At 47.9% G+C, this 16,469-nt stretch overlaps 1 protein-coding gene and 1 long non-coding RNA gene across 2 annotated transcripts in view; one reads left to right on the top strand and one right to left on the bottom strand.

Annotated features, from left to right (window-relative positions):
• The first annotated feature begins 1,135 nt into the window (after window positions 1-1,135).
• On the top strand, window positions 1,136-16,140 carry LOC119231064 (F-box/WD repeat-containing protein 12-like). The gene is made up of 10 exons (XM_037492688.2): window positions 1,136-1,239; window positions 2,702-2,739; window positions 4,646-4,809; window positions 5,211-5,329; window positions 6,394-6,603; window positions 10,629-10,787; window positions 11,898-12,108; window positions 13,412-13,590; window positions 13,673-13,800; window positions 14,385-16,140. The coding sequence occupies exons 1-10, from the start codon at window positions 1,150-1,152 to the stop codon at window positions 14,491-14,493; spliced, it is 1,407 nt and encodes a 468-aa protein (XP_037348585.1). The 5' UTR covers window positions 1,136-1,149; the 3' UTR covers window positions 14,494-16,140.
• Window positions 1,926-16,469, bottom strand: part of LOC119231065 (uncharacterized) — a 28,552-nt gene continuing 14,008 nt past the window's right edge. The window contains exons 3-4 of the long non-coding RNA XR_005121856.2: window positions 13,144-13,208; window positions 1,926-2,982 (exon numbers count right to left, since the gene is read on the bottom strand). This is a non-coding gene — a long non-coding RNA (uncharacterized LOC119231065). The remainder of the gene's footprint in view (window positions 2,983-13,143; window positions 13,209-16,469) is intronic.

Here is a 16,469-nt window from a genome sequence, read left to right as displayed (position 1 = left end):
CCTGACCTTTCATTTGACCTTGAGCCTGACCCTGATGTGTATACCTGACCTCATCCACCCTTCACCTTCACCCTTAACCTGACAGAAATTTACCCTGAATTGTACATTCACCCTCACTCTGATTCTGACCCTCATCACTGTCCCTGGGTCTTGCCCTCATCCTGAATGTGATCCTGATCCACTCTGGCCAGGAAGAACAGAATGAGGTCAGGGTCAAGGCCACACCACAGCTAGGTGAGGGTCAGGGTAGGGGCCACAGGGTGGGAGGCATCAGGGTTAGAGCAAGGGTCAGTTATAGGGCAGCTGAGGGTCATTTGAAGGCAATTGTGAAGGTGATGGTCAAGGTCACGGTGAAGTTCAGGGTAAGAGTGTGTCAGGGTCAGGTGAGGGTAGAAACAAGAGTTAGGGGAAAGCAGTGGATGCTATGGAGGCCAAGGGTTATGATCAGGCTGAGTCTGAGAGAGAGGGTCAGAATAAAAGTAAGAGTCAAGACCAGGGGCAGGGTGAAGGTCAGGCCCAAACAGGTGAGAGGTCCAGGTCGAAGGCCACGCCGAGAGGGTAAGAGAAGAGGGCATGGAGAAGAGGGCACATTCAAGGGGGAGACTGGCAGGGCCCAGGGGGTGCTAGGTTCAGTGCTACCACAACGTCCACAGTGAGGGTCAGTGAAAAAGCACAGATCAAGAGCAAGGTCAGGGCAAGATGAAGAAGTTAGAGGTAGGGGGAGAGCAAATGTCAATATAAAGGGGTGCTCGAGTGTCTGGGGGAGAGGCAGAACTAGGATTGAGAGTAAGGGAGGGAGCCAGGGCAAGTCAAATTTCGGGACCCTCTGTTGAATGGGGCGTGGCAAACAGGACCTGGCGGGGCTTGGCCTGCGGGGCGGAAGCGCGGCAGGGGGCGGGGCTTGGCCTGCGGGGCGGAAGAGCGGCAGGGGGCGGGGCTTGGCCTGCGGGGCGGAAGCACGGCAGGGGGCGGGGCTTGGCCTGCGGGGCGGAAGCGCGGCAGGGGCGGGGCCTGGCCTGCGGGGCGGGAGCGCGGCAGGGGGCGGGGCCTGGCCTGCGGGGCGGGAGCGCGGCAGGGGCGGGGCCTGGCCTGCGGGGCGGGAGCGCGGCGAAGGTGTGGCTGGGCGGAGCGGCGGGCGCGGAGGGCGCGATGGAGCCGCAGCTGGGGCTTCACGAGCTGCTGCATGTCTTCTCCTTCCTGGAGGCGCGAGACCTGCTCTGCGCCGCCCAGGTGGACAAGGTAGCGCGCCCTTTCCTGGGCGGGAGGCGGGACTACATTCACGGTGGCTGGCGCGGCCGGCCGGCCCTGCCCTCCGGGCCTCAGTTTCCCCATCGAGAGGGGCGCCGAGTGGCCCCGAACCAGGGATGAGCGGCCGGCGCTGTGGCCGGGGATGGGGGCCTGGCGACCTTGGAGGGCTTCCCATGAAAGCTCCCACTCTGTGGTCCCCCAACTCTGTGGTCTCTGAACGAGGTGCGAGCGTGGGATTGGCACGCGCATCAGACTTCTCCCTCTTCTGGAATATTCTGTGATTTCCCTCCGGGGCCTTACTAGAGAGTAGGCTCCCCCTGCAGGCTTAGTCTGTCCCTTCCCAGCTCCCCTCCTTCCCACCCGCTCCCTCCCGACCGTTTGTGCTCACCTCTGGGTGGCTGCACCCCCGAGGCCCCTTTTGAGACCCCCTCACGTTGTGGTTGAGTGATCCCAGTGTGTGGACTTAGCGTCTGCTTTCCCGCAACACCCGTCCTCAAGAACAGGGATTTAGCCTTTTGCATTACTGTTTTTGGCACTTAGTGTCACTGTATGTGTTGGCATTTAGTGTAGCCTCAGTAAATATTTGTAGAGTAAATGGACTTCTTTACTTTTAAAATACATTACTGTGTCGTTGAACACAAAGATTAACAAACAGAGCCTTGCTTGAGTTCTGTAGTTATAATTTTTAATGTCCCAAAAAAGTACTGGTGTTCATGAATAAGGAAGGTATCAAACAGCTGCCCAGAGTCACTCCGCCAGCCTGGCACAGTGCAGGAGCTGGAGCCTTGGCTGTTTTCACAGAGGAAGGGTAGGAGTGAGGCACTCTCATCCTCTTCTGGGCCACCCCGAGCCTGCATCGAGGGCCCAAAGAGTGCCCTCCCCGAGGTGACTGATCTTTACTGCTCTCTTGGTCTTTCTGGGACATTCCCTGGACCAGTGCCCAGGGCCCCAGCTTCAGGACTGCTGCTCTGCCCTTATTTCCAGTCCTTCCTTCTCACAGCTAGCAGAGTGATCATCCTAAAGCAGTTTGACCTACCACTCCCCCACTCTGAATTCGTACTTGCTTCTGTTTTTGCCATTATGATTTAAGGGATTTGGTCAAATCCAATCTCCAGCACCCAGAAACATAGATTCTAATTAAGACACACTTCTCATGGCTTGGCCCAGTGGTTCTACCTCTTCCTGCCCTTTTCTTGTAGGGAACACCCACTCGTCCTTTGGGATTTTACCAGTAAACATTTCTGTGCCCGTTGGTCTCATTGAGTTGGTCGTTCTCTCCTTTCATACTCATTATTTGGTTGTTTTGTTTGTCCAGATAAGTTGCTAATTCCCCAGGGTGTATTTTATTGAGTGTAGGTTCTGAGTCTGAAGCAGCTGCCTGTACCTTTCACAGAGCCTGGCAGGTGCTGACTCATATTGACTGCCCAGATACTCTTTTTCTCTCTTGTTCTAGGTCTGGAATGAGGTTTCAAAAACCAAGGAACTGTGGAGGTGAGTGAAGAGCAAACCATCTTGGGAGAGTGCCCTGCCAAGGAGAGATGGGCACACTGCATAAGTCCATAGAACCTTCTGGTTTCTTGTTCTGTTGACAGCACAGCCCCTACAAGCAAGAAACTCCTTCCTGGTTGGGCGTAAGCCTGTTTTATAGTATACTGGAATACTAATCCAATGGCAGGCTGATAGCAGGCGTACCCAACTGAGGACCAGAAATGTACAGCAAATGAATGCAGCTGGCTGAAAGAAGACAAATCAACAAATCACTTATAATTTAACTTTGGTGTAACAACATAGCAATTTATACATATCTGATAGCAGCACTTAAAATCAAGAAATTATGCTTGAAATTTAAAAAATTTTAATCTTCTAGTTAATAAATTTTCTTTCCTGTTTACCCTTAATTTGGAATCTGACATCTTTTCTTTTGTCCCAGATGTGTCAGATCTTCTGCCTCTTGCTGAATACTGGACAGAGTGTGGCCTTGACTCTGTCAACTAGGAGCTATATTTAGTTTTAATCATTAGTCATGGAAAACAGCTGTTCACACATGGAGGCTCTTCTAAACATGGAAGGGAATTTTGCTTGAATGTTTTTATTTTTAGGGTAACTGTACATTGAGATATTTGAGACTTCTGGATTCCAATCTTACCATACTTAGTTTTCAGTGTAATATAGCACTATTCTTTTGTTGCTTTTCATTACTAATAATATGAATTAGAAAAACTCCTAATCTCTTTAGTCAGTTTGAGGAAACTTTTTTGGATTTCAGTCTTTATGATCCTCCTCAGGACAGGATGTGTGGTAGAAGCTCCAGAGAGGGATTTAGGGGACTTCCCCATGTTAGACCTCCGTCAGCTTCTCAGGCTAATCCAAACAAGTACAGTCTGTGGCCAGCATTAAGAAAAAAGCAAGACTCACTTTGGAAGCAGCTTCAGGAAGAGTGCCCATTCTAACCAGATCACTGCCAGAACCTCCTTCCTTTACATAGACTCTGGAGCAGCCCCTGGTTCACATCCGTTGTTTCCTAAGGCGTCGGCCCAACCTTCCTTAGGTGCTCTGATGAGGCTGATGTGATGGGTAGGACCCTGGCCATTTAGTTATTTCCTACAGCTGTGTGCTCATTATACTCAGCTTGGCTGTATGTTGAGCCCATAAAAACACTGTTAATGCTATGATTTCTTTTTATTTTAAAAAAACAAACAAACCAAAATGACGTATGTAAATCCTATCTTAACTACATTAAATGTATATCCATTAAATACTCCCATAAGAAGACAGAGATTGGCAGAAGGGATTAAAAAATATGATCCAACTTTATGCTATCTAGTGAGACACATTTTAGATTTAAAGGATAGATAGGTTGAAAATAAAAGAATGGAAACAGATAGACCATGTAAGCAAAGGGTTGGAATGGTCATGCTAGTTTCAGACAAAAGAGACTTTAAGACAAAAAGCATTACTAGAGATGAAGGACTTTCTATCAGGAAGATGTAAAAATTATAAACATGCATCTAGTAATAGATCAGCAACATCATGTAGGCTGACGATATTTAGGGGAGGCAAGGACAATTCAACAAGAGTTGGAGATGTCCAAGAATTCAGACTTATGAATTCTAGTTTCATGACCAAGACTGTATGGCTTTGGGTTCATTACTTAACCTCTCTGTCTTTCTGGCCTCGTGTGGAATGAGGATCAGGACCCCTTTTGGATACACAAAAGCGAGCCATGTGGCGAGCGCTCTTGTCGTCTCATTCAGGGGGAAACTGAGGTCTGTGTAGGTAGAATGAGTTGTCCAGGCTAATAGGTGGTGAAGCCAGGGATCAAAGTTAGGCTTATTAATACCAAGATACCTTCTAATGACTGCTCCGTCCTGCCTGGAATTGTGGGTCCTTTTTTCAGGCAGCTGTGTTTGAGACGCTGGTCCTCACATAAGGCCTCCCAGATGATCCTGGGCAGCCAGACCTGGAAACAGTACTATCTCTGCCGATCCGAGCTGGAGTTCCGAATGGAGTGTGGGAGGCCAGAGAAGGATTTCACTTGCAAAGCCATTGCTGGCCACAAAGGTATGGGGCAGCGGTGGGCACCCCCTGGTCAAGTCCTGGGACTTGATGTTTCAGCCAGTGAGTTGGAAACACTTCATGAGAACCCTGCTGGCTTCTATGTCTGTTATGTCACGTATCCTCACGGTGGCCCTGAGAGGAGGGGATCATTACATCGATTTCAGTAAAAAGAAGCGGAAACTCAGAGGGTGGGGAGTTGTTCATGGTTACAGGTTTAAGACAAAAGGTGGGCAGTCCTGGATGTAAAACCACATTGTTGGTCTGCAGCAGCCCCATCTCTCTGGCCAGTGTTGTTCCCTGATGTGTGCTTGTCGTGCTCCTGAGAGAAAGAGAGACTTCAGATGGAGTATTCCTATCCCAGCAGTTTGTGTGTGCGTTCCAGGTCAGTCTGCGTTCTCTTTCAGGAGAGATAGACGAGCTGGCTTACATCTCAAACAACGAGTACCGTTTTGATGGGCAGGAGAAGTCCGTGGTGTGCACCGTGTCCTCCGATGGCACTGTGCGTGCCTGGGATGTGCACGAGGTGAGTAGAGGGGAAGGTGGACCCCATGCATGCTACGTCCTCAGTCTTAGTGCCACCCTTCATCCTCATTCAGCCATCATGGGAGACTTGTGAAGTGAGGAGGGTGAGCCCCGCTGGACCGATGGGAATCAGCTGCAGGGACTGGTGGCTGTGCCAGTCTAAGCTGCAGACGCCAGTCTGACTGATGGCAGATGCCATGCGCTGCCCACCTCAGGGAGAAGGGCATGCTGACAGTGCCTGGTGTGGGGCCACTTAGAGTGAAAAAAAATGCTTCCCTGCCTGTTTTCTCATTGGTTCTCAGAGCTTGTTATTACTCATCCTCATTTGATATAAGTGGAGACTGAGGTTGAGAGAGCGAAGATGCAAGTTGAGAGGTTCTGCAGAGGCCCACTTGTAAACAGAACCCAGCCTCCTCTAAGGAGTCTTTTTCCTGGAGAACCACAGCTTGCTTTATGTTCCCATTGCTGTTGCCAGGACGGGGCACCTCGGGTCCTCGCTTCATTATGTAGCTCCTCTGGGCCGGTGGGTGTTCACCTCCTGTTGCTCAGGTCTGCCACATGTCACCAGTTTCTTCTCGTAAAGTTAGTGCACAGACAGCAGAGGGGGGACCCACAGCAGGGTGCTGGGCAGCTCCACCCCATGCCCAGCCTCCCAACCGTGCCACATAGTGTTGCATGCCCCTGCTCAGCCCTCTCCTTGACCAGGGACCCACTGGGCCTGGCCCTCAGTCCTCCTAGTGGTACTACCACCCCCAGGAAGTCCTCACACCAGGCTCAGACCCTGCCCTCCTGTGCAGCACACGTCTGACTGCACACAAAGCCCAACAACAAAGCACACGTCTGACTGCACACAAAGCCCAACAACAAAGCACACGTCTGACTGCACACAAAGCCACAAAGCCCAACTTCCACGCTGTTTCCTTCTGTACTGTGGACGCTGTCTGGGCACGGCCCTGCCTTCCCACCTGGGTGCCCCTGCTGTGCGCTGGTGACAGCCCAACAAATGAGAACACATTCTGAAATAAACAGCACCCATCTAACTGTATTCGTTTTGTTCTTGCCCAGGGCACTGAGATCTGGTCCAGCCCCCTCCAGCCTGCTGCGCTGGTGCACTTGGTGACCTACCCTCGGCTGCAGCTCGTTGTCACCGTGGACGAGCGGGGACTGATCAAAGTGTGGAAGGCAGAGGACGGGTGGGAGTCGGCCTCCTTCTGCCTCCCCACACACTCATCTGCCTTGGAGGCCTGTGACCACCCTGATGGCCCCTTCCTGCTGGTGAGTGACTGGCTCTCGGGCCCTGTGGATGCCAGCCGACTCAGCTTGTGACCGCTGGTGCGTGGCTGCCCTGATGGCCAGCACCTCCAGCCAGGCCCCTGTGTGACTGATCGAGTGACCGCTCATTCTCCCGCTCAGCCTGGCTCCTTCTCCCTGCCACTGTGTGGGGGCTTCCTCTCAGTGAAGCCCAGCCCCACATTCACACACTCCTGCCCTCTCTCCTGGACTTAGATCAGAGTCTTTATTTCTCTGCTATCCTGACAGGAAAAACTGAGGCAAGTTCGACATATTTGCCCAAAACGTCGCCAGCCTTCTGTTGTCAGGACACTTGGTTTCAACATGATTCTTCGGCACTGGGAATATTTAGCCAGGGAGAAGCAAATGAAAGTGGGTGTAGGCATGTCGAGGGAGTGGCTCTTGACAGGGGGCAGTGACCTCCCCTGTGGGGGCAGAGGTTCTTTGAGTGTGAATTAGTGAACTGGAGGAACTGGCATCCCAGATGACAAGAAGAGCAAAGATCCAGGACCAATTTCATGTGTAAAGAGAGCTGACTGTAAGGGAACTAAAGCTCAGCAAACAAAATAGCAATACCTGGTGAAACAGATTTCATATAAACAACTGTAGTCATTTGAAGAAGGATACATCTTAGTATATCCAACATAATTTCAAATAAGAGTAGATGAAGAAGCAACTATAGGTCCCTCCTGGGAATGGTGGACCATGAAGTTCACAGTCATCTCTGTGAAGAACAGAGTAAAATTAGACTGTCTAAATCTGCTGATAACATAGGAGAGCTGAGAAGAGCAAACAGTTTCAAGGGCAGCCTTCTGGAGATGGCAGACATCAAAGCTGTAGTCCTGATGTTGGGGCTGTTTTGTCCTGTTGTGTTTACTCCAAGGCACCTGATGGCACAGAAGGCAACATGTGGGGTCCTCAGAGGATGGGAGAGATGTCACCAGATGACTTAGAGCAACAAACAATGAGGTAACAGATTTAGAAAAGAACTAAATCTGTTAGTCCATTAAGGTGGGCACCTTACTTGGGACAGGTGCGTGCTGTGGGCAGCACTCACATGCTGCCCCTTTCTTGTTTACTCAAAGGATGGCCTTCTCCAGAAGTGTCGCGTGAGGACAAAGGGACGCTGGCTTCCCCCTGCAAAGGGGTGCATTAAATGCAGGCCTCTCAATCTTCAAGATGTCATTTCATCTCAGTAAGGAGGCTTCTGTAGCCTTGTTGCAAGGGCCTCATGCATTCTGGGAACAAATAGTCTTGGGCTTGGGACATGTGGAAAAGAATACAAGACTCATCTAACACGGCATTTCAGGAAGGTTGAAGTTAAAAGGGTAAGAAAACAAAATGCACCAGAGATGCCAGCCAAAAGCAAACTATGCAGCCATTAATTTGGACCAAAAACCTTCAAGTCAGAAGTCTTCACTTTCAGGGGACTTGACATAATAATAGATCAGCATCCCAGGAAGATAGAGCAAGGCTAATTTTGGATGCACCTCAAAAGATGGCCTAAAAATATATAGAAAATAAATTTATGGAATTTCAAGGAGACAAAAGTCTACAAGGATTATGGAAATATCTGTTACACTGCTAAAGAGTGATGATCTGGGGTGCCCTCTCTAATCGCATTAAGTGCTGGTCACAGAATGGGAAGTCAGAGAGACTCAAGGACTGTGGGCACTCACATCAGCCCACTGCTGGCTACTAATAGTAGGGGACCTGGTCATGACTATGGTCCTGCCACCAAACAGCAAAGTAACTGTATTTCTGCAGCTAATAGGACTGAACTGCCAACGGTCTGAATGGGTCCCTGGATAGAGAGATATCTGGCACCCTGACATATTGGCTTAAATTTGTGTGGTTTCTTCTTTAACCCATGGGTTCCTTCTGAGTTCTACGTGCAGGGCAGTGGCTCATTTCAAGTTAGTGAAATGAGCAGCACAAGATCAGGTTGAGGCTCATTTTTTCTAATGAATGTTCAGTATTCATAGGACAGGCCATCTTTTCGTCATTGAATTACATCGGTGCCTTTGTCAAAATGTCAACTGGCTGTATGAGGTGAGGTCGATTTCTACCAATCTGTGTCTATGCCAGTCAACACAAGTCTCAACTGGCTGCAGATTTATATAAAGTTGTAACCTCCAGCCTTTTTTCAAAAATACAGGCATTTCCACAAACATTTTCAAGTCATTTGCCAATTTCTACAAAACTGCTTACTCATATTTTGATGGCATTGAATCCAGATTGATTTGGGACAATTGACATCTTAATATTATCTTCTAAAGCTGTGAACATGGTATGTACATCTCCATTTATGCAGGCCTTCATTAACTTTCTCAATGGAATTTCATAGATTTAAGTAAACAGGATTTACATGTAAGTTGTTAAAATTATTCGTAAGTATTTCATACTATTTTAAATGTTCTAAAATTTATTTCATTTTCCAATTTTTCACTGCTCATATTTAGCATATATGTAAAGGAATATAGAGGAATGTATAGTTTTGCATTTATAAGGAAATTGCATATATATAGCACATTTATAGAAATCATTTCTGTATACATAGACATAGAAATACACTTGATTTTTGTATATACACCTACCCAGCAACCTTACTAAATTCACTTCTCTATTATAGTATGGTTTTTTGGAGAGTAGTAGAAAATTGCCATAGGTACGTAAAGATTTCTTTTTTTTTTTTTAAGATTTATTTATTTATTTATACATACAAGAACTGGGGTGTAAGGCCAGAGATGTGGGGGGTGAGAGGAGTCACCAGAGACAGAGTGGGGAGCAGAACAGGTGGATCTACTGAAATACACTGCTGAGGCAAGCAGCAGGCAAGACAGGAGATGTCTGCAGCACCATGTGGGTCAGCTCTCTGGCTGGGGATTGAATTCATGCCACAGTGACTGGCGTTAGCTAGATAGTGCTGAGACCTTAACCCCCATGCCACCAGGAAGGCTCCTGGTAGCTAAAGATTTCTTAGGACATAGAGCTCTGACTGTATAAGAAAAACATTGATAAACTGGACTTCTTCAAATTCAGAACTATTGCTCTTCAGACGACATTGTTAATAAGAAGAGGTAAACCTCACACTGGAAGAAAATATTTGTCATATTATAAATAACACAAAATTTATGTCAGGAATATATACAGAACTATTAGCAACCAGTAAAAAGAAGGCAGCCCAACTTTTAAAGTGGGCAAAAGATTTGAACATTTCACAAAATAAGCCATAAAACTGGCCGTTAACACATGAAAAGATGCCCTACATTTCAGTCATCAGCAAAATGCAATTTTAAACCACAGCAAATCAGTACTGTGTCAGCCTGAATAGCTGAAATCAAAAATGTGTTTGCAAAAGATGTGGCATGGCTCTTTGGAGAATAACTTGCTACTTATTTTAATGTTGACTCATATTTCCTATATTATCCGGCACTTGGGGGCAACCCAAGTTCTTATCAGCAGGTGAAGGTCTTTATAAAGAATGGGAGTAATGTGCTGCATGGCGGTCAAGGATAACTGTATGTACCCAACTACCATGTAGTCTCGGTGGTAGGAGGGTGCACAGACCATCTAGATTTGCATACTTTCTGTGACATTCACACAAGGACAAATTGCATAATGGCATTTCTCAGAATACATTCCCATTAAGCAGCATGTGACTATGAACTCAAATACAAGGAAGGAGCAAACTGGACATATGGACAACGTGGATTAATCTCAGAAGCATGCCATGCAGGGGAAGCCAGATATCAAAGCCAGATATCAAAGAGTAATAGAATGAAGTTAATGAAGTAGCCATCAGTGCTATTTTAATCTGTCAAGTTTTAAAATTTCCTCTTGTTTGTATGACTTCATTAACTCCTGTATCTTTGGAAACTATTTCAAGGTGTTAATTTAAAATAACAAGTGTGTGTACCTTGGTGAGTGGCAGTTCAGCAGCAGCCACCACCTTTGGGATAAGATGCTGCTCCCGGCACTCTGCTGACTTCTAGACCTTTCTGTTACAGGCTGCCTGTGCTGAAGGAGCACTCTACACCTTGATCCTGCCCCAGCTGCAGCTGCTTTCCAAAGTGAGCGTGTTTCCAAACAATCCCATGAGTCTCCTTTGCTCTCCTGACTGGCAGTGGGTGTTCGTGTCGACCCAGAACTCAGACCTGGGTCCGAAGGTCAGTGTCAGTTGTATTCCTTATGCCAGGGGCCTGACTATATAAGCAAAGTATTGGGTTCTGCCCCCTAGGCCTGTGGGATGCATCTGGGAGGAAGGCTTCTCATGTAGGACTGAGGCCTGTGGCCACCATGATGATGGATAGTCACTGGTGGCAGTCACCACAGAAATGACCTTCTCAAGACACTGGCTGAATTGGTGGTGCTGCCATCCTCTCTCCAGAGCTTCTGGACTTTCTGGGATGCTGCGCTTCCCACAGGCTGAAGGGGTCAGCTGCCCAGCTGGCATTCTGTTTAGAAGAGTGTTGGGGCCTTAGCCAAACGTGGTGGAAAATCTCACGAGACATCTAGTGGTTTGAAAACAGAGCTCCCTTGAGGGTGAGAACAACAGCATGCAGCTCAAGCCCAGAGGAATGCTGATCAGCTGGGGAAAAGGCATAGCAAAAGCTGTAGACTGTGGCCTCTGTGTCACCGACCTATGAGGGTGGTTCACGGCCAGAACTTTAGGAGCAGGGACAGTGATGCAATTTCTGAATCCTGGCCGAAACTGGAAATTAGAACAGAAAAGAAAGCAGACAGCTGGAGAAGCTCTGGGACATGCTAGATGTGGTAGCCAGGAGAAACACAGAAGTTCCAGAGCAGGAAGAACCAGCCATGCCAGTACCTGGTAGCCAGGGAGGCCAGTGGGCAGGAAGGGCAGCCGGAGACAGGCCACAGAATCAGGGAGCAGCAGCCTGGGACCTTCACCAACACGGGGCATTTGGAGTCAGATGCTGAGGTAGGAAAGGAATATGTAGAAAGACAATGCAGGCACAGCAAAGTGATGATGTAACTCCACTCAACCAGGAAGGCCTTTATTTGATTTATCCATCACACTGGCTTCACTGGGTCTCATGTGCTGAGGCATTTCCAGCAGACAGATGTAGGCTGCTATGAACCTTGCTGCTCTGGGCATTGCACCCTGGTAGAGCGCCCACAGATGACCCCAGCTGCCTCATAAGACCCACCAAGGTCATGGAGGGTGCGTGTCTGTGGGCAGAGTGGCCATGGAAGGCTTCATGGAGTGCTCCCAGGTCAGATACAAGCCCTTTCTCGCCTTGGCTTTTCCCCAGGTATTCCACATGCACTCCTTGCTGTGTCCATCAGAAGACGAGCCACCTATCTCCGCCACCCTCCCCATCTTGCTGACCTCCAGAGCTTGCTGGGCACCTGATGAGGTGGCCAGGCTCATAGTGATGCACAGAAGTGGTAACGGCATGCAGTTGGTTGTCACCACCTACAAGCTAGAGACCAAGAAGTCCAGGGACAATGTGGACATTGTGGGTAAGGGCCCTGTGTTGATACTGTCATCACCATTGCATTAGGATGCTTCAAGTGCAGAATCCTCATGCTTCCTTTGGGGCACTTTGTCATTTCTCTCAGTGAATATAGTCTGTGATTTATGTACTGACTGAATGGTTGAGCACTTGCCACTTTGTGGCCCTGGGATTCACTGCTGTTCAGTCTCCCTTCTCATTGGCCTTCTTTCTTCCATCATTCTTAACCTCTCTTCTCACAACAGTGTTAAAGACACTGTACTCAGGGCCTCCCTGGTGGCTTAATGGGTTAAGACACAACCTATGAAGCTATCCGCAACCACTGCAGCACGAGTTCCATCCCTGGCATGCCAGGGAGCAACCTACATGGTGCAGCAGACCTCTCCTGTCTCTCCTGCTGCTCCCCTCAGCAGTGTATTTCAGTTAGTCTGCCTGTTCTGTTCCCCACTCTGTCTCTGGTGAATCCTTTCACCCCCCCACACCTCTGGCCTGTACCCCAGCTCTTGTATACATAAAAAAAAAAAATCTTAATAAAGACACTGTTCTCAGCACCGAGTATCCACAAAAATAAATAAAAGCCATACCCCTCTCTTCCCCAAGGAGCTCCTAGCCCAGTAGGATATGAGACCTACAGCCCTCTTCTTTTATATCTCCCAAACCCCAGGTCATACTGACATGCCTTCCCTCTGGTCTTTAGCATTTTCTCTTTTGTATTATGTTTATTTGTTTTTATGTTATCATTTGACTATAAATTTTACTCTGAGATTCCTGGCAGCTGAGGGAAAAAGGGAAACAAGGTGTGTAATATAGTCCCTTGTCTGATACAAGAAAATGCATGAATTCTTCAAAAGAGGTAATGTTTTACCTGGTGCTAAGTTCCATAAGAAGTGATCCTTTTTTTTTTTTTTTTTTTTTTTAAGGAGTGCTATATAGTGTAAAAGGTGATGACTTTTGGTAGATGTCGAGATGTCATAGTTCTCATGTGGCCATTCTTATGGGTCCCTGTCATAGATGGGGAGGGTAGTAGGCAGGGTGGACTTACCCTGGATGGCACTGAACGCCAGATGCAATCACTCCATGTGATAGTGCCTTCAGTCATACAGCCCCCTGGAAGTAAGGCGTCATAATCAGTGTTTTAGAGCCATCAATGGGAAATTTAGGGGAGTAAGTGCATGGGTCATGATTGAATGCAGATGTAACTGCCAAGGTGTTCCTCTTTTGAATGTACCACATCATCTTGAGTGAAGCCTAACTATTCCAGACTCCCTGCTATCAGAAAATGTCAATCTGTGTGTTTTTATTTCAAACAGTACAAGAAATTGCAAGTTTCCCCCTGTCAGACACCATGATGCCTCCTCACCTCATGAAGGGCCATGGCTCTCAAGTGATCCTGCTGGTGTCAGGCTCAGAACTGGTGCTCTTCACTATCCACGGCCTCCAACTGGCAGTCTTCCAGGACCACCAGCGGCCCATCACATCCATGTGGGTGGTGAGTATGGTGCCTGCCTACCACATCGTGGCTCCCCACTTTGAAGCCCATGTTCCCGCCTCACATGGCTTTTCATTTCAAGGACCAGAGCCGCGTCATCACCTCTTCCTTTGACCTCTCCTTGAGAGTCTACATGTGGAATAAGGAAAATAAATTTCCCGTCCTCAAGAGCTGCTATCACTTGCTTGGGGGGTCCCACAGATGGTCCAGGTAATTGCTTCTCCTTTCCTTCACTTGCCTGTGGAATGACCTTACCTGGGCCTCCAGCAGCACTTTTTCAGGAAGGTCATTGTACAGGGTGGGACAGAGACAAGAGTCTTAGCCCAGTCTGCCCCTCACCATTTGGAGATATAAGGCAAGTCCTCACTCAGATTATCTGTTAAAAAAGATACTGTGTACCATTTATATTTTCTCCTCTCACATGTAAAAACCACCACCTACAGTTGGCATCATTACATCTTCCAGATGCAATCTGGGTCAGAGATGTGACCATCCCACAGGGGCACACAGGCAAGACTGGTGGACCCCAGCATGGCCCTCCCTCTGTACCCTGAACAATCACAGATCTAGTCACCAAACACAGGTGATAGAGGGGAGTCAGTGGGGGGTGAGATTATAAAAGTTTGAAAGGATGCAGTTTTGCATTATCTTTTAAAATTAGGGCTTTAGAATCACTTAGATTTTTTTCTTGGCAGGGGTAGGTGCATGGGTTATGCTCCTTCTTCATGGAAATACTTTACTCTTAAAACATTTGTCCTTTTCTCCCATTAACAGCAGTGTTCTTTCCTTCACAGTGGGTTCACCCATGTGGAGAGTGACAGCATGAGCATCGTGGGTGTGGAAGCCAGGAGCATTGGGACGAGTATCCTCAGGTCCTACTACTTTGAAGTGCAGCACGGCTGAGAATGGCATCCATCACAGAGCTTGGATATATACAGAGACGGAAGTGATTGTTTCATCAGCATTGGAAAAGGATTAGTGATTCTCAAATGCTTGCCAGCAGCCAGGCTCTGTGCTATATGACTTTATTTTTAATTCTCACAGGTCAGGTCAGAATTATCTGTTTTTTCAGACAAGGAATCAGGAACACAGTTAACCCATTAAGTTATTAGTTCATTCAGCTCATGGCAGAGGGCCAGTGGGTTGAGTCTGGGTTTATAACATGGTTGGATTTTGTTGTCTGAATATGTAATTAAGTAAATATTTTTTAATGTTCCTACTTTTTGGTGTAAAATGGGTGCTTTTCCCAGGCAGTCGTGTAGGGTGTCATGGACCGGGAAATCTGCAGGTTCTCTGGAAGATGTGCTGACAGAACCATGAACAGAGGTCATAGGGATAAAATACTGTTCTGTGATGAGTGGTGCCAGGTAGGCCCATAACTTAGCCTCGGTCTCCAGCTGACTGGGTTGAACCTTTAGCTGCAGTATAACTGTGTCAGTCTTGAAGAAGAAGCCTGTGTCTGTAAACCCCAACTCTTTGTAGGCCCCTTGCACAAGGACTGGGGTAGTGAGAAGAGTCTGCCTAACAACCATGGGTAGTCATCAACACCCCTGATCACGGAGGGTGCTTTCAGGTAGGATACAGAGGTCTGCATGCTGCCCACTTACATTCCTCACCCTCACCTATCTCTAGCACCATCTGATCTGCCAGGTTATAAGACCAAGGAAACCAGCCTATGCCACTCAGCTGTTATAGAGCAACCCCGATATTAAACAGGTTCCTGGCTGTGGGTCCTCACCCGCGCGCTTTAAAGGGACTTATGAATACTCTACTACAGACACACACAAAAGGGTTAATAAAAGGTTTATTTACAAGAGGAAAGGAAATAAGGAAAATGTACAACTCAGGGAGAAAATAGGGAAATAAAGTCTTTAATGCGTCCTACCCGATCCGACGACCTGGAAACCCAAAGTCACTCCCAGAGCTGGCCGGAGGCTCCGCGCTGGCCGAGCGCCCCAAAATGGAGAGCGCCCCAAAGCCCACGTGTCTGCCTTTTGTATCCACCTGGCTGCTTAACCCCACCCTCAGGTCCCAGCCACCTTCCCTTTGGTGGTGATGGGATTTGGAGTTCCCAGTGTCTTTGGCTTTGACCTGGGGTGGGGGTGGAGTCCACAAAGCCTGTATGGAATTAGCTTTGGGACCGCCTTTTCCCCCTAACAATTCCCCCCTTTCACTTTTTGCCACCATTTCCATGGTGATGAAGATCAAATATATGGAGGTTGGGATGAAGTCTCAGAGGAACGTTTTGTCAGGTTCCAGTGTGAAAGAAAACCAGTCTCTCCAGGTATTTGTCCATTGTGGAAAGCAAAAGTCCTCCACTCGAGGATCTGTTTGTGGTAAGGCCTCTCACACTATAGGTCCCTGACACTTGCAAGGGGGGGCCTTTTGTGTTACCCAGTGTATTAATCAGAAAAGTGTTTCCAGGTTTGGTACTTGTTTCCACCAAATTCAAATTCAAAAGGCCCACCAAATGCATGTTTGATGGCAAGACATTTGGAATCTTGCCCTTGTCCTTCACCTGAGAATGAAGCCCTTGCGTATCCTAGACCTTCCTCATGTATTTGTGATGGAGGTTGGGAATTTTACTGCAGGGGAACTTCCCTGCAGTCAGTGTGCTTCGGATCTGTACTTTTAGATCCAGGAACTTGGTGTGGGGCCTTCACTTCCCATTGGGGTAGAAGACATTTAGTTTTCCAATTCTCAGGGATTTTTTCCCCTATCTGTATAAACAAGTTAGCACTCTCCCAGCTCTTCATGTATATCACCCTGGGATTTGTAGTGTAGGTTTCTGCAGGAAAAACACGTGGTAGCCACTTCAACCCTGCTAGTCTTTATTGCTTGCTAGGTGACCTCAGCTGTTTTGAACCAAGTAAAAATTC

The sequence above is a fragment of the Talpa occidentalis genome, unplaced genomic scaffold (assembly GCF_014898055.3).
Source record: "Talpa occidentalis isolate TD23 unplaced genomic scaffold, MPIMG_talOcc4v2.1 talOcc4.7, whole genome shotgun sequence".
NCBI classification, from domain to species: domain Eukaryota; kingdom Metazoa; phylum Chordata; class Mammalia; order Eulipotyphla; family Talpidae; genus Talpa; species Talpa occidentalis.
This window is presented reverse-complemented; position numbering and strand designations above follow the sequence as displayed.